Raw genomic sequence first — 22,210 nt, 5'->3', positions numbered from 1 at the left:
AGAATTAAACCGCGCAGAACATAGACGGTTTCTGCAGAATCTGCTCGATTTCTACCGCTAATCTGCTATCCGATTGTGTTAGCAGACTCTGCTGGCGGAACATAAGCTGAATGCGGACGCAGTTGATGTCAGTCTGCTGACATGTCTGATCAAATCTGTTACCAATCTGCCAACAGACTGCCACTTTACGACTTCCGCGGATTTCCAATCATTTGCGTGTTTGACCAGTGTGAGCGCGCCTTAAAAATCATACCGCTCGGTGCGGTGGGACGGTGCGGCAGGAGTGGAACGGCGCGCGGCGCGGCGCGGGGGCGGCGGGCGGTGCGGCGCGACGGCGGCTAGTAGGGAAACGAAAGCGAGAACCGGGGATGATCTCGCCGCGAGCCGTGACTGGTCGGCCGATGCGCCGCCGAATAAACATCGTAGCTCACCGATAATAGCCGAAGAGCCGTAAGGTGCCGCTCGGCTTGCGGGTTGCGGGAGCGAGACAGAGGAGGTCGTGTGCGAACATGGTGTGTGACTGGCAACGTCACTGTCGTCGTCGTTGCCGTTGCCGTCGCCGCCGCCGCCGTCGTCGCTGTTAAAATTTCCGCGTCGCAAGTGTCGCAACGTTCGTGAGTCGTGTCGTGTGAGTGCAGCGAGAGACGTCCACAGGCGGGCTCGGCGCGTTTACCTCGTGAGGAATTCGGGCATCGCGTTACGTTGGCCTCGCGTGCGCGCGCGCGCGCGCAAATCGCGGATTCGGCCGCGAGTGAGAAGAGAGAGAAAAAAGGAAACACATATATGTAAAGCGCCAAGGGACGCGGCGCCGCGTCGCCTTTTTTAAAAGACCGCGTGTCTCTCCGCGCGCGCGTGTGTCCGCGGAACCGTCGTCGTTGCTCCGCTCTGTTCCGCGCCGCGCCGCGCCGCGCCGCGCCGTGCCGTGCCGTGCCGTGCCGTGCCGTGACGCGCGGTGCAGTGCAGTGTGTACACGTACGAGGCCGCGTGCGCGCGCGCGCGCTCGCTCGCTTGCGCGTGTTACGCTACGCTACGCTACCACGTCGTCGCGGGTGTGTGCATGTGTGTGTGTACATGTCGCGAGAGTGTTGCCTCCGTGTTTGCGCTTCTGTGTATCGAGAAGAGAGTGCGTTACGGTTCCTGCCGAGGTGAGCTTTTTAGTACGAATACTGTCGGGCCAGCGAGCGAGAGTGCGGCCGACACGCGCGCGCGTTACCGGCATCTAGGATTTCGCCCGTCTCATCGTTCCTTGTGTCATCGTCGTCGTCGTCGTCGTCGTCGCCGTCGCCGTTGTCATCGTTGTCACCGTTGTCACCGTCATCGTTGTGTGATCGTCGTGTGTACGTCGGGTGATCGTCCTCCCCGTCACCCCGCGGCTCTCAGGGTCGCAGTTAACGACCCGGTGCATCGTGACCGCGGTGAACCGCGGCCTCCCCGGGTGGCTCGCGGTGGCCCCCGTCGCCGTCGCGAAAGAGTGCGCCATGCGAGAGAGGGCGAAATCGGTGACTGGCAGGCGGCGGCCATCTTCCAGATGAGTTTTTCCTCCTTTCTTCCGATAAACGAGGCGCGCTATGCCGTGAGGGAGAAAGACGGCGAAGGCGAGAGATCGTAAGAGAGGACCGACCGATAAAGAGAGAGAGAGAGAGAGAGGGAGAGGGAAGAGATAGGAGAGGAAGGTGCGAGAAGGAAGGAAGTTTTGTCTATCATATGCGACGAGAGATGCGGTGAACGGCGCGTGCTGCTCGCTCCGGAGTCACGAAATTTCACGAGCGCGTGTCGCCGCTTCGACCAGCCTTCGCCTCGTGAGGGCGAGCAAGAGAAACGGTCGCTCGGGCGCGCGCGCGACGAAAAGAGACAGGAACGTATTAGGAAGTGCGCTGCTTGCCACGCGTGTACGAAAGAACAGAGAGAGGGAGGCGAAGGGACGGCGGAGCGAACCAGAGCGGAAGACGGAGAAAAAGACATACCGCGTGCGGGGGAAGAAAACGGAAGCGGTGCGGAGTGAAAAGAACCCGGAGCGGCCTGACCCCCTGTCGTCGCGCGTACTTTTCTTCGTAATCGCGTCGTTTTCGCGAGAACGCGAAAGACCGGCGGCCGCCGGAACGAGGGAAGAGCGAAGAAAAGGAGGACGTAAAAGGAGTCAGAGGAAAAAAAGAAAGAAAACAAGTGAGTCGCGCGCGTCGTCGGAGAACGTCGCCGGGACATCGTCTCTCGCCGCGATCTCGACGAGTGCGTTGTTGGAGTTGGTAAATCGATTACTCGCCGTGTGTAACCTCCAAGTCTCTCTGGCTGGACGTCGCGAGGAGACTGGGTGGCGGCTGGGAGGGATGAGGGAGGAAAAGAGGAAAGCAGGCAGGCACAGGCAGGCAGGCCTCGACGACCCGAGCCATCGCCTTGTCGTCGTCGTCGCCGTTGTTGTCGCCTCGCCTCACTTCGTCTCGTCTCGTCTCGTCCCGTCCTGTCCTCTCGTCCTCCCGTCCCGTCTCGTTTCGTCTCGTCTCGTTTCGTCTCGCCTCGCCTCGCCTCGTCTCGCCTCGCCTCGTCTCGCCTCGTCTCGCCTCACCTCACCTCGTCTCACGTTCGGCTCTCTCGCGCGTCAACCACGCAAACTGAGCCGTTTTTCGAGAGCGGGTCGAACGGTTGAAGTTAAAAGCCCATCGGGGATCCAAGCGCGGAGCCAATCGTGGCCGATAATTCGCGGCTCGCGCCGCGGATCGCGGGACGGATCGCAAAGATCGGATCGATCGGCGGGATTAAACGGCCGCGCCGGTCCACCGTCTTGATTCAATTTGCTTTCTCTCTCTTCGGTCAAAGCCGGCGCCTACGCGGTCGGTATTGTTGCGCTGTAATTTTGTCGACGCTGGTATCGGGGCCAATAAGGGCCAGGACACGACGAACCGTATAAGACGCGATCTTATGCGATTCGCGCGAAAAAATTCCACGCGTTATTACTCCGTTAAACGATTCTCGTAGAAATCGTTCGAATTATCGGCGATCAACGCCAACTTAAAAATTTTGAATGGGGAGATCCTCGTTCGATTTGAGCGACTTTTATACTCCTACGTTAGATCCCGACACGTGATAGAAATTAGCTCGAATCGATCAAACGCGATATCGCGCGCCGCTGCGATCCGTCGCGTAATTCGGCCTTAATCAAGCCCGAGCGGTCCTCGAAAATGTCGGCGCCCTTGGTTTACGTCGTACACATAACCTCGTCTCTCCGCGATTCCCTTCTTAGGATTCGCTCAGATTCGTAAGGAGTCGAGCGTCGTCCTTTGCAGATGCATTCATCCTTCCCTCGCTTTTCGAAAGGAGAAAGAGAAAAGAGAATCGCGAGACGTAGAAAACAGATCCGACAAAGACTATCGTGCGCGTTTCATATTTTTCAAGTTTTCGCGCGAATCTCGCACGTTCGGGATGGGTTTTTGAGTCATCACGCCGCCATTATGCGCATTGCTGCACCTGGTAGAATACCTCTTACGTCGTGGCATGTCTCGCTTGTCCCCTCCCGTCCCCCGCCAGGCTTGGCTTTCCTTCCGATATTACGGCAGACGAGCGTATACGGAGAAATTATTCCCGAGGAGAAAATCTCTCGCTTATTCGGGCGCGGATAAGGATACTCGAGGACGCGCAAAGTGGCGCGCGTCGATTCGCCGTCGATCATCCACTATTTTCTCTCCCAGGTTTCCTTCGCCTTCGTATTCACGTATTTTTCACGGACAGCGCTCGAACGAACGAACGAACGAACAAACGATTGTCGTCCATCGTAGCGAATCCGCAAGACGGGAACGGGACTAATTGAGAAGCGATCGATTTGCCTCGTTGATCCGATCGATCCGTTCGGCTAGTTTCGATTTCCTTCGCAGGATGACGACGCGGTCGTCATAAAAGGATAACGGTGCTCTCGTAAACGTATACCTAGCGTGCGCGCACGTGTCTTCTCGAGACGAACGGATTCGCAGCGAGTCCTGCGAAACGGGCGTCGCGCCGCGCCGGCCGATAATCGTTCGACGAGGCTCACGCCGTGCGGGCCTGATGTGACCCGTTTGATCGAAAAGCGGCTCGAAAAGAGACGCAGCGTTCTGGCGGTTCTGTGAGACGACGCGCGTGATCGTGCTGTGTTGCAGAGAGGAGATCCTGTCGGCGGAAGCCCCGGGGGGTGGCCGGGGGTAGCCGGATAGCCGGCCAGCGAAAATCGGGAGTGCGCAAAAACCCTTACGGATGCTTTTCGGATGCGGTGTGGCCCACCCGGTACATCCGCGATCGAGAGAGAGTGTAGTGTGAGATCAATAATGAGACAGGTGCTCTCATTGGTGTAAAGCGATGCGGCGGAGCTGAGAGTTTTGTTGGGCGGCACTAGGGCTCATGAAAAGTGTATTCGGCGCGTGTGACGACGCCGCCGCAAACGACGTCAAAGACCAACGTGCCGCGAGACATTCCAGCGAGTTGGATCAGTGTAATTATAATGTAGTGCCAACTCTGCAAATGGATAAACAGGGATGACTGATAATTGCTGGAACTCTGGTGGTGGTAAGTGTTCATATTCGACATGCACGTCCCACTCTTTAAACTCTGGCCGTTCTTCTATTTTTAACCCTTTCGCCGCTATTAACCGATTGACGAAAGTGCTGACGACGGGAAGATCCTCCGAGACCTGTAGACGGATCGAAAGCGAATCGGGAATGTATTCCCGTATTTCTTAAATAAATGTAAATTTCCAGATTCGAACTTTGCGTCACGATATCTCCACTCGTGAGGCACGTAGAAAACTAAAAACAATTTTATCACATAATTCAAACCCGAGCTATCGATTGAGCCTACTCGGAACTTGATCGGTTCAGCCGTTATTGAGATCCAATAATCTCGGGTACTCGCGACTCTCGCGGTCTCGCGCTGCGCGTATACTTGGCGCCAGACATTGGGAGCTTTCCAGCAAGCAACACAAATCGACACAAGTATCGTTTTATCCTTGTTACTCATTGCCAAAAAAGAAAGATAGAACGATGCTTGTGTCGACTTGTGCCGCTTGCTGGAAAGCTCCCATTACCTACCGGTGTCTCTTGATTCTGAGGATTCCCAGTTCTCACGTTCCCTCTCTTCAGGAGAACTTCGGGACGCCCGGTGGATGAAAATACGGATGTTATTTCGGACTTATAATACGCGAGATTAGATAAGTAACGCGAGGCGAAATCAGCCGAGAGCGGACACACCGTCGGTTGGCCGCTCAATTACGTTTATGTATATATATTACGAGATGTGAACGTTAGGTGCCACTCTTGTGCTCTTGGGCAACCGCAAAAACTTATTTTCCACCGAGCTAACCCAGAACGTATAGCTGTTAGCAGTAATTTTTTGTTCATCCTGCGCGTAAAAATACGCTTGAGATACGTAAATAACCTTGAAAACGTTCGTAGGCGATAGCAGAACTGTTTTGAAATCTTTCGTTATTGTGAAAATTAAAGGCGATAACGCGATTCCTCGCGGATCGTAAAATGATTATCTCGGATAATTCGTCGTCTTATTATTTTCAACGACCCGCTTTTTTTACATGTCCGAGAGCTCAGTTCCGTAAACTCTTGAGCATGGGCGTTCTTTCGGCATTCACTGAGATATAATATTGAAGGTCTCAGTTGACCCCTGTTTGGCCAGCCACGCGTTATCTCTCAAACGATTGTCGCGAATTCGTTAAGATAAACGTTCATCGGACAGATTCGACGAATCGCGAGTTTGTCACTTTACGTAGCTAATTGTGCGGGAAGAGCTTTTTCTCCACGAAGAAGAAAATAATAAACCGCGCGGCAACTCCCCAGACAACACAATGCCCAAAATCGGAACATCTGAACCTTTCGATAATGTTACACACGTTAATCGACCTAATGCGTTCTGTTTTTTATCGCGGGACAAGGGAGAAAAAGACACTTGTCAGTATTGGAAACAAAGTATTTATTTCTTAGATAGAGATCCGCTTGTGCGGAGGAATGCGATGATTATTATCGTGCAGCATGTGTCCCACGTTGCGTAAAGTTGAACTCGCGCATCCACTGATCGCGATGGAGCGCGTTGGGTTTTCTCGTTTTTATCGCAGCAGCGGCTCGCGGAATAATAGATCCCCCCGTGAAATCATCGCCTAATTAGTCCCTAATTAATCCCTGTCCAAATGTCGCCAGTCACGACAGAAGCGACGATAGAGACGCTCGGCGCTGCTCTCGACACCTTCGCATTTCAGTGTTACGTTTCAGCAAACGTTTCAGCATTGTCCGGCGGATCCACAACATCATGGACCTTCGTTTCTCGACGGCATCGCGGTGCCGCTGAACAGAGATCTGACGCTGCCGTGTTCGGCAGCGTTCGGATGGCACACTTTTTCGGAGGATGCGGAAATTCGGCCGGCGGCCGATGGACGCGCGCGCGTTAATGCAATTCGCCGTGTAGAGTGTAGAGCCGCTCGCGCGATATATCATGAGCAACGTCTCTCACATTGTTGCTAGCGCCTCGCTTTCTCCGCGCCTTTTGTAGAACGAATGAAATTCCACGATGGCCGTTGCCGCCGTCGTGACACTTCTCCGCGATGTAAACGTCGCACACGTCATGCAAAGCTAAAGGCATGCCACGGTTCGCTCGCGGAGGTTAGCGAAGGGGCACGGATAAAAATCTCTCGGCGTCAATTGGGGAAGTCTATTGCGCATGTGTCGTGACAAAGTCGACGACGGTAATGTGCAATTTTTAAGCGATGAAATCGAAGTATTTCTGGATTTGTCGCGCGATATTGCACGCCGCGCGCCGTGTCGTAAAAGTGCATTGTACCCCTGTTGAGCTGCCCCCCCCCCCACTTTGCAGAAATTAAAAAACCAATAGCGCAAAATTACAAGCTATTTATGAGCTTTCATATCCCGCAGATTAAAAATTTTGAGCTCCTCACACTGAGCAGGAATTTAATATTTTTTGTGGGGGGGCTGAGTCAACGTTGACTCAGCCCCCCCACTACTTAAAAATAGAGATATTGAATCGTTCTTTGCGGCAGAATTAGGAGCTATTTATGAGCTTTCGAAGTGATATAGTTTCGATTTTTGAGCTCATCCCCTTAACCCCCAAACAACCCTTTAATTGATTCAACTTAAGAGAAAAATGTTGAGAAAAATTAAAATATATTGTATCGCGGATATAATTCGTATAGCGTATAAATTCTAAGAATCAACTCTTAAAATACGCGCATTTTGATTATTGAGCTACAACCCCTTCGCAAGAAAACCACCCCATCTTCCCGGCTTAAGAGAGAACTGTACTTAAAATGAATAAAATTAATTATTTTGCGACTAAATATCGTTTACTAATTTATGAGCTCGCAAAATACATGCATTTTGATTATTGAGCTACAACCCCTTCGCAACAAAACCACCCCATTTTCTCGGCTTAAGAGAGAACTGCACTTAAAATAAATAAAATTAATTATTTTGTGATTAAATATCGTTTACTAATTTATGAGCTCGCAAAATACATGCATTCTGATTATTGAATTGCAATTTCTTTTGTAGGAATATTTTATATTCCTGCTGTACGAAAAAATTATAAGTTATACTTATAGAATATTAATTTACATTTTATCCAAATTAATTCTTTAATAGCCCAAAGTATACAATAATTTGTTTACATCGTGTAAATCATAAATTTAAAAAAATTAAATTAATTGCATTAATTTTTTAAATGCATGTATTTTGGTGTCTGTGAAGTTGGCACCTCATTTTCAAAAATCGGAAATTTTATTAAGAGTTCCATTTGCACCCACAATAGTTCTACAGTTCCTGATGTATTTCAGAAATAGTTCCGTCGATTTAGATAAAAATATAACGATTTAAAAAAATGAGGTGCTAACTTCCCGTGGCACCTCAAGTTTCGAAAATATTTATTTTTATCACGGAATTCTATAGTTCTTGAAGAGTTCTATAGTTCCTGATACTTTTTAGCGATAGTTCTGGTCTTTAAGTATTTTTAAATAATTTTTTAATCTGACCGCTGGCACCTCAAGTTTCAAAAAAATTGATTTTTATCATGGAATTCTATAGTTTTCGAAGAGTTCTACCGTTCCTGATAGGTTTTAGCAACAGTTCCGGCCTCTAAATATTTTTTTAACAATTTTTTACTGTGACCGCTGGCACCGCACACAAGAGTAAAGTCATGAATCGCAGGCAGTTTCGATCGACTTTTTGACAGTTCTCGATAGTTCTCGCATAGTTCCAACAGTTTTAATAGGTTTTAGCAACAGTTCCGGCCTCTAAATATTTTTTTAACAATTTTTTACTGTGACCGCTGGCACCGCACACAAGAGTAAAGTCATGAATCGCAGGCAGTTTCGATCGACTTTTTGACAGTTCTCGATAGTTCTCGCATAGTTCCAACAGTTTTTATAGGTTTTAGCAACAGTTCCGGCCTCGAAATATTTTTTTAACAATTTTTTACTGTTGCCGCTGGCACCGCACACAAGAGTAAAGTCATGAATCGCAGGCAGTTCCGATCGACTTTTTGACAGTTCTCGATAGTTCTCGCATAGTTCCAACAGATTTTATAGATTTTAGCAACAGTTCCGGTCTCTAAATATTTTTAAAATAATTTTTTACTGTTGCCGCTGGCACCGCACACAAGAGTAAAGTCATGAATCGCAGGCAGTTCCGATCGACTTTTTGACAGTTATCGATAGTTCTCGCATAGTTCCAACAGATTTTATAGATTTTAGCAACAGTTCCGGCCTCTAAATATTTTTAAAATAATTTTTTACTGTTACCGCTGGCACCGCACACAAGAGTAAAGTCATGAATCGCAGGCAGTTCCGATCGACTTTTTGACAGTTCCCAATAGTTCTTGCATAGTTCCAACAGTTTTTATAGGTTTTAGCAACAGTTCCGGCCTCTAAATATTTTTTAAATAATTTTTTACCGTTACCGCTGGCACCGCACACAAAAGTAAAGTCATGAATCGCAGGCAGTTTCGATCGACTTTTTGACAGTTCCCAATAGTTCTCGCATAGTTTTTGCTCTCGCATTGACTTTACTCTTGTGTGCGGTGCCAGCGGCAACAGTAAAAAATTGTTAAAAAAATATTTCGAGGCCGGAACTGTTGCTAAAACCTATAAAAACTGTTGGAACTATGCGAGAACTATCGAGAACTGTCAAAAAGTCGATCGAAACTGCCTGCGATTCATGACTTTACTCTTGTGTGCGGTGCCAGCGGTCACAGTAAAAAATTGTTAAAAAAATATTTAGAGGCCGGAACTGTTGCTAAAACCTATTAAAACTGTTGGAACTATGCGAGAACTATCGAGAACTGTCAAAAAGTCGATCGAAACTGCCTGCGATTCATGACTTTACTCTTGTGTGCGGTGCCAGCGGTCACAGTAAAAAATTGTTAAAAAAATATTTAGAGGCCGGAACTGTTGCTAAAACCTATCAGGAACTGTAGAACTCTTCGAGAACTATAGAATTCCATGATAAAAATCAATTTTTTTGAAACTTGAGGTGCCAGCGGTCAGATTAAAAAATTATTTAAAAATACTTAAAGACCAGAACTATCGCTAAAAAGTATCAGGAACTATAGAACTCTTCAAGAACTATAGAATTCCGTGATAAAAATAAATATTTTCGAAACTTGAGGTGCCACGGGAAGTTAGCACCTCATTTTTTTAAATCGTTATATTTTTATCTAAATCGACGGAACTATTTCTGAAATACATCAGGAACTGTAGAACTATTGTGGGTGCAAATGGAACTCTTAATAAAATTTCCGATTTTTGAAAATGAGGTGCCAACTTCACAGACATCGTACAGCAGGAATATAAAATATTCCTACAAAAGAAATTGCAATTCAATAATCAGAATGCATGTATTTTGCGAGCTCATAAATTAGTAAACGATATTTAATCACAAAATAATTAATTTTATTTATTTTAAGTGCAGTTCTCTCTTAAGCCGAGAAAATGGGGTGGTTTTGTTGCGAAGGGGTTGTAGCTCAATAATCAAAATGCATGTATTTTGCGAGCTCATAAATTAGTAAACGATATTTAGTCGCAAAATAATTAATTTTATTCATTTTAAGTACAGTTCTCTCTTAAGCCGGGAAGATGGGGTGGTTTTCTTGCGAAGGGGTTGTAGCTCAATAATCAAAATGCGCGTATTTTAAGAGTTGATTCTTAGAATTTATACGCTATACGAATTATATCCGCGATACAATATATTTTAATTTTTCTCAACATTTTTCTCTTGAGTTGAATCAATTAAAGGGTTGTTTGGGGGTTAAGGGGATGAGCTCAAAAATCGAAACTATATCACTTCGAAAGCTCATAAATAGCTCCTAATTCTGCCGCAAAGAACGATTCAATATCTCTATTTTTAAGTAGCACAAAAAATATTAAATTCCTGCTCAGTGTGACGAGCTCAAAATTTTTAATCTGCGGGATATGAAAGCTCATTTAGCTCATAAATAGCTTGTAATTTTGCGCTATTGGTTTTTTAATTTCTGCAAAGTGGGGGGGCCAGCTCAACAGGGGTGTGCATTGTTTTGGGTTGCGCAATTAAACCTGCGCCTCGACGAGCCGCGTCTATCTTCTCTTACGGCGAGTCCGTTCGCCTATCCCAGGCTGCACTACGAATAAAATAGCCTTGCCCCCGTTTTACATGAAAATTGTGGCCGACGACGAGTTCAATGACTGCGCTACTGCACTCGCGCGCGAGCAAGCGCGCTTCGCTCGCGCGTTCACTCGCTCGTATTTATCGAACAGCCAGATACATTTCGGCTGTCCCGGTCCGAGTGGCTTTAATTATCGTGTACCGCGACGATTAATTTTCTCCATTACTTTCTCAATTTTCCCGCCGAACTTGAACGCGTGCGAATAATACCTGCGACTCGATCGCAGAGTGGAAAGATCGTTAAACATCGGCGTACAAAACAAAGTTGCGCCGTTTGGTAACGCGCAACGGCCGGTCACGCATCGTGAACGTGTATAATGTCTTTAACGGATTGCAGTGATTCTCGAAAGTAACGGCGAGCAGTGCGACTCATTCAATCGTATATATATATATACATATATATATACTCGCGTTGATAACAGGACGAGGGGAAAGGAGGACGATTCTATCTATGAAAATTAAATGCTCTTATGATGCACGTGAATGAACTTTTTGCTGGCTCGTACGCGTGTCGTCTCGCTGGCCAGTGAATTTTAGAGAGATATGCTATTTATCAAAGATTCCAGAGTTATAAATATCAAAAGCCCTATCCGCCGCGCGCGTGTCGTGAACTTGGACGGGTTTAAGCTTGGCGATTATTTCTTTTCCGGGAAACTATGTCCCGAGGGTGGTTAACTGGACAATAAGTCCAGGGTGATTCTTTTCTCGGAATAACATAGCTTTATCCGCGATGTGAGTAGCGAAGATGGAAAGGCGCGCAACGCGCGAATTATCTATTATTTCTGTCGGTCGTCGATTCGACTAAATGAGACGGACTCCAAGTCGCATAATAGAACGTGGTTTGTTCGCGGAGAGGATCGACGCGAGTTAAATTCAATTCGTTTGATCGAAATAGATAATGCTCGACATAACGCGGCTCCGCAAACGCTAATTATAGCATTCGGATTGCACCGTTTACGACCCGTGGGATGTCCAGTTTATTGCGCGCAGCGGTGATCATAGGCGGCTTCGGCAGCGTCGCAGTTACGATCGGGGATATGATGACGATGCGGTAGATACCGTCGTCGAAGCATCGATAATCGCGGTTCCGAAAGCGGCATTTCTATCCGAATTTTCTACTTGGGAGAATTTGGATTGTGTGCCGAAAACGTCGTCGCGGACAAGCGTTATCGCTTTCCCTATATTTTTCCTCGCTCGGATTCGTCCGAAGATAAAACCTTCGCGATGCAATGCGTTTTCAAGTTGCTTTTGAACCAACGCCGAGAAACAGGCACGATTAGGCGCTCGGAGATTCTTGCCGAGGAATTTTGTTCTGATCTCCACGTGCGCGAACGACGATAGGGGGAATCGCGGTAAATTCAGGTGTAACGCGCGATCTTCCTACGATTGCGTGGCGCGTAATAACGCCATCTGATATTTAATATATCGGCTCTGCCGGAAGCTTACGCGATAGTCCGTTTCTCTTTGCGTTTTCTTCCGCACGGCTAACCCTTGCTTCATCTCTTTCTCTATTTCCTTTTTTCGCCTTTCTCGTCTCGTCGTCGTTTCTTTTATTCCGATGTATCGCGTCGATTTCACGATCACAGATCAATCGAGAAGATCGGAGTACATTGTTCGTACGCGATCGACTCTTATACAGATCGTGGATACGCTTCTCGATCTTTATCGCAGATTCTTCGTTCTCATTTTCCACTGACGCCACGAGCGAAAGGTCGAAGTGTAATTCGCTGTGACTTGTTGTTCCAGGCGCTGGCGTCAAGATGGAGCACTTTCAGGCCACCCTGGACCCAAGGAAGCAGGAGTTATTGGAGGCCCGCTTTCTCGGAGCGAGGGTGAGCTGCCTATAGCACTACACACACACACACACACACACACACACACACACACACACACACACACACACACACACACACACACACACACAAACACACAACACATACACACAAAAACACGCGCGCGCGCTCACTTTCTTTCTCTTCTATTCTTATCTTGTACAAAGATATTCTCCTTTCTTCGCAATCTTGCGAACGTTCACATAGAGGGAAAAGTTCGACATTGTACAAAATAATGACATTAGGCGATGACGAGTCGTCCCCCGGACGACATTCGTCTAGCAGATTATCACTCAGTCTATTGATACACTATCGGCTTTATCGACTTCGAACCGCTGAAACGAGTAATTAGCTCGTGAAGCACGTGATCGCAGTAGTTGCCATACATCGGCGAAGCGACTTGCATTTCGTCCGCAAATTTTCCACTTATCGCTTTATCACGTGCTCCGAGGCCGGCAACGTACATCACCGTCGACCTTTATCTCATATGACGAAACCGCGACGTTCGAATTGTCACGCACGTCGCCGCGACGTGATTGCTCTCGTTCTCTACCTCACCTGAGTTTTCTAGCGGCCCTTAATCCTGGCAGCGACGACGACACAGAAATCGGGTACCACTCGCGGAAGCCGCCGCAGCTCGATCCTTCGATAAAATCCGACAATTATTATGTCACTGGCATAAAGCCAATAAATGCTGGAGTCAGGTCCGGCAGGTACTCATTATGGAACGAAACGAGTCGTACGCATAATAAAAGGAGACGTTCCTCCGAGATTTTACGAACTCGGCACTCGGGTTACGCTGCGCCATCCCGCGACGTCGTCGTTTATTTTCTTTTTTTTTTGTTTACGAGATTTACTCTGATATAGCGACATCTGAGAGTGAATACGAATCATTTTCCATGGGTATATCCAGTGTTTGCCAAAATCATCTAATTGTAAGATAAAGATGAAAATTCATAAATTTATCTTAGATGAGATAAAGATAATTTTGCTTTTAATTAATCTAGATGAAAGATGACATGATTATCGCGATTTATTTAGATAAATTTTTAGATAATTTTGTGTTTATGTGTATATTCATAAACATTTATAAAAAGAATTAAGCAGATTTTAAAAGGGATATTAAAACAACACTCAATTTTATTTTAAGTTTTTATTTCTCAAAAATAAAAATTTTTCGAATGTTTTGTCTAATAAGCGATTTCGATGGGGTACATTTATGGTGCTAAACTAAAAAGGCGCTCTACTATAGAGACCCTCTAATAAGAGTCGCGAAATGACGCGTCAAAGTTAGGTCGGCAACGCCATTTTTCAGCAGAAACCGGAAGCCATGGCTAATATAATACAACTGTGAACACCATCACAGTTGGTAAAAAGACATGTTCAACATAATACATTAACCTAGAGACACATGTGCATCTAAACAGAATGACTGGTTGTAGTAGTTGTTCTGCGCCAGAGTGTAACAATTCTTCGAAAAAAGGGATATATTATGAAAGTCTTTTTCTGTAATCCCGAACAAAGAGTAAAATGGACTGCAAATGTAGGACGACCATGTTTTAGAAATTAAATTTCGCGCCATGGCTATTTCCGGTTTTTGCTGAAAAATGCTGATCCCCCCCCCAATAAAAATTGGAACCCTTATTTGTATTTCGCGACTCTTATTAGAGGGTCTCTACTTTACTAGTACCTACCGACTATGGCAGAGATGTATTATATTTAAAAAAAATATCTTTAAAATGTGGAAAATTCGTCAGAAATTGGAGTCCCTTCGAATTAGATTTTAAATATAAAAGTGCTTCGATGTGTTACCACTAGTAATTGTTTGCTTATTATTCTTTTTTTTCCAATATTGCGGAAGAAATCTTCTCCGCTACTATTAGAAGAACTACTGATTTGTTTTTGAGTGTAGTGACATTTTTGCAGTATGAATAATCTACTTCTTTCAAAAATAGGTTTTTACACAACTTTATACTTATATATAATAACGTTCCAATAATAACGTTCCTGGAATTCAATTTAATTTAAACAGCGGTAAAGAAATAGTAGAAAGAGTGAAAATCCTGCTAACTTACATCTTATAAGTTAGCGGAACAAAATGAGCAGAACCAATTGTAAATAATATTTTTATTTGTTGCTCATTTGTTGCTAAAAAGTTGCCAAAGAAAAAAATGTTTTGCTCTGTAAGTTTTTTTAAAAAATGATGTTCCACTAAAAGAAGATTAAGTTAGCGGGACAATATACATATAGCAACGAAATTGCACATAATAATAACATAAAAATTTGTTGCTAATTTGTTGCTCACAAAATATGCTAGTCCCGATTTCGTTGCTCGCAAAATAAGTGTAAATAATAGCGAAAACCTCAGCGTGCAGACAGTTACAAGAGTAAAGTACCAGAAAAAAATTTGTTGCTCGCATAATTTGGTAGTGGCGGTATTGTCTGAATTTGTTGCTCTCGACATATCCAAGTTTTGAATTTTTTGCTTGCGAAATTAATATAGGGGAGACCGAGGCTATCTGTCTACGGGGGCTATGTGTCCACAGTACTGCTATCTCAAGTTTTAAGAGACATATGTCTCTATCATTGTAACAAGTAGGGGAGACCGGGGCTAAAACGTCTACGGGGTAAATCCGTCTAATCAAATATCTCGGAACCTGTATATTGTGCGAACTCGCTATTAACATTGTAAACGCTGCTTATAATACCCATGTGACCAACGGAGTTTCGGCAGGTTACCTGCAGTGTTATGATTTTTACGGAGGCAAACGTGTTTTCGGAAGGTGAAAGTTACATTTTCTGCGCGTGGAAATTTTGTAATATCTGCAATAATATTTGCTCTCCAAATCTCGAGGTAGGTGATTATAAATGCATGCTGATTATAAAGAGTAATGCATGCTGAACACGAATCCAGTGTAGATATCTAATATTTCATGGGCGATCAAACCTGAAACTGATTTATCCCGGGGGATAGACGGTTTAACCCCGGCATTTTTGAGATTTCAATTTTTCCACCGTTGTCGTTTTTGCTCTATACTATACCGGTTAAACAAAGCGACGTAGACAAAAATTTCCTATATAAATTTTGTAGCTAAAGGTTCACTCTTTACAGTGGTATACCACATTTAACTACAATTATTTATTTTGTTGTTAAAAATCGGCACCGAAAAAAAACAGACGGTTTAGCCCCGGTCTCCCCTATTTGAAAAATGCCATACGTAAAAGATTTAAATGTTGTTTGTTTTTTTGTGATACCTCTCGCAGACGCTATATACATTAAAAGAAAAGCGAAAACAATTATTCACATTTTTCGACGGTCGAAAAATTTGCTGTGCGACAGTAGTTTAACTCAAATTAAAGTAAGCAATTCATAATATTATCAATTAATATATAATTATCAGGTGTGAGAAGTGTCAAATCTTAATTTCGCATAATCTAAAATTGGCAACATGTTAAAGACTAAAAAACGTGGTCGGGGCTGTCTGTCCTATTTTTGATGGGGCAATGTGTCCACACTTCAATGACGGATTGTTCTTTTATTAATAGATAATGCTGCGTAACTACAAAAGAAAGACTTTCTTTAAGACGGATAAGGTAGACATATCCAATAAAATTATACTTAGAGCGATTAAAAGAATAAAAATCGAGCGAGAATCTTTTCGTAAAAACAGCGTTAGACTTTGGAATAAATGTTCGGGCTTTCACTCGCTACTGTAAAAAAGTGATCTACGAGCAGTTACTTGATCCTGCGATTCAAGAATCGTCACTAAATTTTTATTTTAAAAATACACGTCAAGTTAAATATATGAGTTTGTCTTAAATTATTGAGTATTTTCTATTTCAAACGCTGCCGAGTATAAAGTAAAGGCCTCAAATAAAAAAAAAAAGATTAAAGAATTGAGGGGACAAAAGAAACTCATCACATTGATTTTGCAACGCACTCAAAATCAGTTTGATGCCACCGTATATAAAGAAAAGTCAGCTCTGCGCAGGAATCCTGTTAAAAAATCTTCACAAAATGTCTACTATTGCTCTGACTCCAACGACTAGGCAGTTTTTTAAATATTATATATTAATAATAAATAATATTATAAATAAGTATAAATATTAATATAAATAATGTGTTTTTTATCATGTGGACAGATAGCCCCTCGAATGTGGACAGATAGCCCCGCATATGGGGCTATCTGTATACGCATTTATTATTTTTTTTAATAGCAAGGTTGAAGGGTTATACTATTAAAATTTTAGCCAAATAGCTTTATTAGTTTTTTAGTAAACTTGAAAAAAGCGTAAAGTGTGGACACATAGCTCTGGTCTCCTCTAAACAATAGCAGAAAACTTAATCTTCTTTTAGCGGAACATTATTTTTTAAGAAAACTTACAGAGCAACAAACTTTTTTCTTTGGCAACTTTTTAGCAACAAATGAGCAACAAATAAAAATATTATTTAGAATTGATTCTGCTTACTTTGTTCCGCTAACTTATAAGACGTTGCTAACTTAGATAATTTTTAGGTAAGATAACAGTTTTTTTATTTAAGGACGTTCTCCGGTCCTTATACTAGGTGCGCAACTAAGTTTCCGGGTTTTTTTGATCAATAAAAAATGGAAAATTTCAAGAGAAATACAAAAAATGGTTTATTCAAAGTATCGTCCCTCGCTAGCTATACATTTTCGCCATCTCTCTGGCAATACATGAATACCGCGACAATAAAACGACGCGTCTTTGGTCCGAAACCATTCATCCAACCAATTTTGCACTTCTTCGAAATTGGTCAAGTGTAGCACAGTTAAGCCATGCACCATCGACCGGAACAAGTGATAATCGGAAGGCGCCAGGTCTGGCGAATACGGCGGGTGCGGTAGCAGATCCCATTTCAGCGTTTTGATGGTGTCCTGGACGATGGAACTGCGATGGCACGGAGCGTTGTCGTGCTGCAATATCACTCGTTCGTGTCTCGTGTCCCATTCTGGCCGTTTTTCGAGCAATGTATGGTTTAAATTGATCAGTTGTTGTCGGTAGCGATGCCCATTGACAGTTTCGCCCGGTTTCAGCAGCTCATAGTACACGTTTCCTTTCTGGTCCCACCAAAGCGCTCCTTGTCCTCAGTGTCGAAATCGCCACTTCTGAAGCGTTTAAACCAATCTTCACAGGTAGTTTGCGATGGTGCATGTTCGCCGTAGGCCTCCTCAAGCAAACGACGTGCTTCAGCTGTATTTTTTTCAAGTTAAAGCAGAAAAGCAAAGCTTCCCGCAAATGCTGTTTATTTGGCACAAAACTCGACATCTCCGTTGTTAGAAAAAAATATTTTTGCGTTGCGATATGTGTTTATATAACGACTGGTTATTGTTAACAGATGTCCAAGCTATAACTTCAGACAACTTCAGACATGTAAGTCGAGTACATGTGTTATTGGTGCCATCTATGTGTGAAACCCGGAAACTTAGTTGCGCACCTAGTACTAGAGAAAATCGATTTTCTTAGGATTTTCTTGAAACTGTGAATATACGTTAATTTAGGTGTGCTTTATGCGTGGTATAAATTTCAGTACCTCTTCCGGTATAAAAAATAAAGATACTGAGCCTCAAAGTTTCAACTTTTACTAATGAAAAGGTTTTCCAGGCCAAACGGTAAGAGATACGAGGTTGGCCAAGAGGACCAAAGTTGCTCCTCTCGTCGAGTTCTATAAGGAAAAAATGCCAAAACTAAAAAAAAATTAAATTTAAATTTTTTTTTTGAAACTTTGAGGCTCAGTATCTTTATTTTTTATACCGGAAGAGGTACTGAAATTTATACCACGCATAAAGCACACCTAAATTAACGTATATTCACAGTTTCAAGAAAATCCTAAGAAAATCGATTTTCTCTAGTATAAGGACCGGAGAACGTCCTTAAGATAAAGCTAAAGGCCATTTCACGTAACAATGTTTTAGTTGTAATCATAAGGCCGTAAGAAAATAGACCAATCACAGTCGCATCGTTATTCTCATCGCACTTGCAGAATAATCGAGTGCGTGATTGGTCTATTTTCTTTCGGCCTTACGATTACAACTAAAACTTTGCTACGTGCAATAACCTTAAATATACTTTGAATTTTTTTCACCTTGATAAGATAAAGATGATTACATGTCTTCATTTGGATAATTATAGATAATTTTATCTAGATACCGGCAAATACTGGGTATATCTTACCTAAGTAACAATATAACACAATAGGCTAGGCTGTATCTGTAGACGATGAGAACTACCGTTACTTTCTCCAAAAAGAAAAGTAAAAAATTATATAATAAAGTGATTCGAAGCTAATGCAAATGCGAGTAACACGAGCCAGAATGTCGATGTGTCGGTGCGTAACAATTTTTTTATTCAAACAATGCGGAATAATGAATGCGAAATAGTAATTGTACGGCCTGATGATGACCAAAATAAACGATCAAAATGTCCGGAGAAAAATTTGTTTGGATAAAAGAATTGTTTACACAGAGCAACATTGGCGTGTTTTTTAGCGCGCGTGTCGACTCTATACCCTACGCTTACATCGATACGCTTGCATCGATGTAACTACATTTTACGTTACTCGATAACGAATGTGTGAATGCACCGTTAAATTTAAGCATATCTGGCCGTGATTAATTTATAACTGTATCGCGCCAAAGATCGATCAGATCATATATCACGATTCTAGTTCTTTTTCACCGGAGACGACTCGCGTACACGTCGACTCTATTTTCGGCAAATTACGACATCATGATATACAGAGTGTCTCGAACAAATGGCTCTAACACAAGAACGTCGTGTCGTCTTGTAGGGATTCTAATTCTTGTGTTAATTTAACACGTAAAATTAAAATATTCTCTCGATATCGTTTCAAGAGTATAAAGCTCGCTTCTTCGAAATTCTACTTTTTCCAAGACTTATCCTGTAGAAAGGGATATATTACATACTCGGCGTAACTTGCTCGCCCGTGTATAATGTAATATTTACAACGACCCGTCTATATCGATCGTAACTTGCATTTATTCAGACATTTAGTATCCGCTCTCTAAAATACAATCACGTGTGTGAAGATAGCATCTCAAGTGTTAGCATCTCACAAATAAACTGCAAATTCACTTGCATCCAGCATAGTTCCACAGTTCCTGATAAGTTTTAACAATAGTTCTGATAAATTTACTATTAAAATCGCGTTTTTAAGAAATGAGATGCTAACTTCCAAAAACACCTGATAGTATCTCATCGTATTTCGAATACATGATCACGGAGGAGTAAATTCCATAGAGTTCTCCAGTCTAGACACATTCTGTCAATAGTTCTGACGATTAAACTCCGTAGAAAATAATTTATAATTGCAAAACCCATCTGATCCCATGTGTATGAAGCTGGCGTGGAAACTCACTAATTGTTTACAGTTCTAGAGTTTCTCTATGAGTTAAACAAATAGTTCCGACCATTAAAGCAAAAGAATTGATTCAGACAAAAAGTTGACTAAGACGACAACTTCACGCTGCGTCTCAATTTGTCTTACAGCAGTTCCCTTACTATATCTCATCAGATTTTGATTTGCAGTTAAAGACGAGTTCTATAAAGAGTTCTGCAGTTTAAAACCAAAAACATCGATTAAAATAACGTAAAAACTAACGAATATAGTGTAACAAATATATCAAGCTGAACGATTTTTCAGAGTTCTGGCTTTTCCAAGATAGTTCTGTATAATTATGAATACATTTATGCATTTTTTAAAGAGTTCTAGACACTATCAACGTTGTGTTTTCAAAAAAATTAATACTGCTCGGAAAGTGGATTTAAATAGAGATAAAGGTGAGATGCTGGTCAATATTCGATAGTTCTAATAATCGTAAAATATTTTTCATGCAGTTCTAAACATATTTAACAATTTCCTAAAGAGTTCTGGGCACTACCAACGTTGTTATTTTTTAAATAATTAATACTGCCCGGAAAATGCATTTTAAGACAGATAAGGGTGAAATGCTGGTCGATATTCGATAGTTCTAGTCATTGTAAAATATTTTTCATGCAGTTCTAAACGTATTAAACAATTTTCTAAAGAGTTCTGGGCACTACCAGCGTTGTATTATTTTTTAAATAATTAATACTGCCTAGAAAATTCATTTTAAGACAGATAAGGGTGAGATGCTGGTCGATATTCGATAGTTCTAGTCATCGTAAAATATTTTTCGCGCAGTTCTAAACGTATTTAACAATTTTCTACAAAGTTCTAGGCACTACCAACGTTGAATACTTTCACATATTATTTAAAAGTATTAACTATTTATTTTGTTTGGCAACGCTCTTTTAAATACACCATTTGTTAAATACGTTCAGGACTGTATATATTAAAAAAAAATAGTTGACAATTATTAGAACTTTCGAATCAACATAGATCAACATCTTATCTGTTTTAAAATGCACTTTCCGAGAAGTATTAATTTTTTAAAAACCAACACAACGTTGGTAGTGCCTAGAACTATGTAGGAAATTGTTAAATACGTTTAGAACTGCGCGAAAAATATTGTACGATGACTAGAACTATTGAATATCGACCAGCATCTCACCCTTATCTGTCTTAAAATGCATTTTCCAGGCAGTATTAATTATTTAAAAAATAACACAACGTTGGTAGTACCCAGAACTCTTTAAGAAATTGTTAAATACGTTTAGAACTGCGCGAAAAATATTTTACGATCTCTAGAACTCTCGGATATAGTCCAGCATCTCACTCTTATCTGTATTAAAATGCATTTTCCGAGCAGTATTAATTTTTAAAAAACCAACACAACATTGGTAGTGCCTAGAACTCTGTAGAAAATTGTTAAATACGTTCAGAACTGCGCGAAAAATATTTTACGATGACTAGAACTAATGAATATCGACTAGCATCTCACCCTTATCTGTCTTAAAATGCATTTTCCAGGCAGTATTAATTATTTAAAAAATAACACAACGTTGGTAGTGCCCAGAACTCTTTAGGAAATTGTTAAATACGTTTAGAACTGCGCGAAAAATATTTTACGATCACTAGAACTATCGAATATCGTCCAGCATCTCACCTTTATCTGTATTAAAATGCATTTTCCGGGCAGTATTAATTATTTAAAAAATAACAACGTTGGTAGTGCCCAGAACTCTTTAGGAAATTGTTAAATACGTTTAGAACTGCGCGAAAAATATTTTACGATCACTAGAACTCTCGAATATCGTCCAGCATCTCACCTGTATCTGTATTAAAATGCATTTTCCGGGCAGTATTAATTATTTAAAAAATAACACAACGTTGGTAGTACCCAGAACTCTTTAAGAAATTGTTAAATACGTTTAGAACTGCGCGAAAAATATTTTACGATCTCTAGAACTCTCGAATATAGTCCAGCATCTCACCCTTATCTGTATTAAAATGCATTTTCCGAGCAGTATTAATTTTTAAAAAACCAACACAACATTGGTAGTGCCTAGAACTCTGTAGGAAATTGTTAAATACGTTCAGAACTGCGCGAAAAATATTTTACGATGACTAGAACTAATGAATATCGACTAGCATCTCACCCTTATCTGTCTTAAAATGCATTTTCCAGGCAGTATTAATTATTTAAAAAATAACACAACGTTGGTAGTGCCCAGAACTCTTTAGGAAATTGTTAAATACGTTTAGAACTGCGCGAAAAATATTTTACGATCACTAGAACTCTC

General features: G+C 42.4%; 1 protein-coding gene across 1 annotated transcript in view; it reads left to right on the top strand.

Annotated features, from left to right (window-relative positions):
• Window positions 1-447: 447 nt before the first annotated feature.
• Tlk (Tousled-like kinase) overlaps window positions 448-22,210 on the top strand; it is a gene marked incomplete at its 3' end in the record, with an annotated part of 61,295 nt that continues 39,532 nt past the window's right edge. The window contains exons 1-3 of the mRNA XM_071723136.1: window positions 448-1,145; window positions 4,125-4,527; window positions 12,417-12,502. Coding sequence (XP_071579237.1) covers window positions 4,497-4,527; window positions 12,417-12,502 — 117 coding nt within the window. The remainder of the gene's footprint in view (window positions 1,146-4,124; window positions 4,528-12,416; window positions 12,503-22,210) is intronic.

The sequence above is a fragment of the Temnothorax nylanderi genome, unplaced genomic scaffold (genome assembly GCF_030848795.1).
Source record: "Temnothorax nylanderi isolate EJ_2023f unplaced genomic scaffold, tnyl_v1.0 TNYL_tig0566_pilon, whole genome shotgun sequence".
NCBI classification, from domain to species: domain Eukaryota; kingdom Metazoa; phylum Arthropoda; class Insecta; order Hymenoptera; family Formicidae; genus Temnothorax; species Temnothorax nylanderi.
Note: the sequence above shows the minus strand (reverse complement) of the source record. Positions and strands in the feature narration are given on the sequence as shown.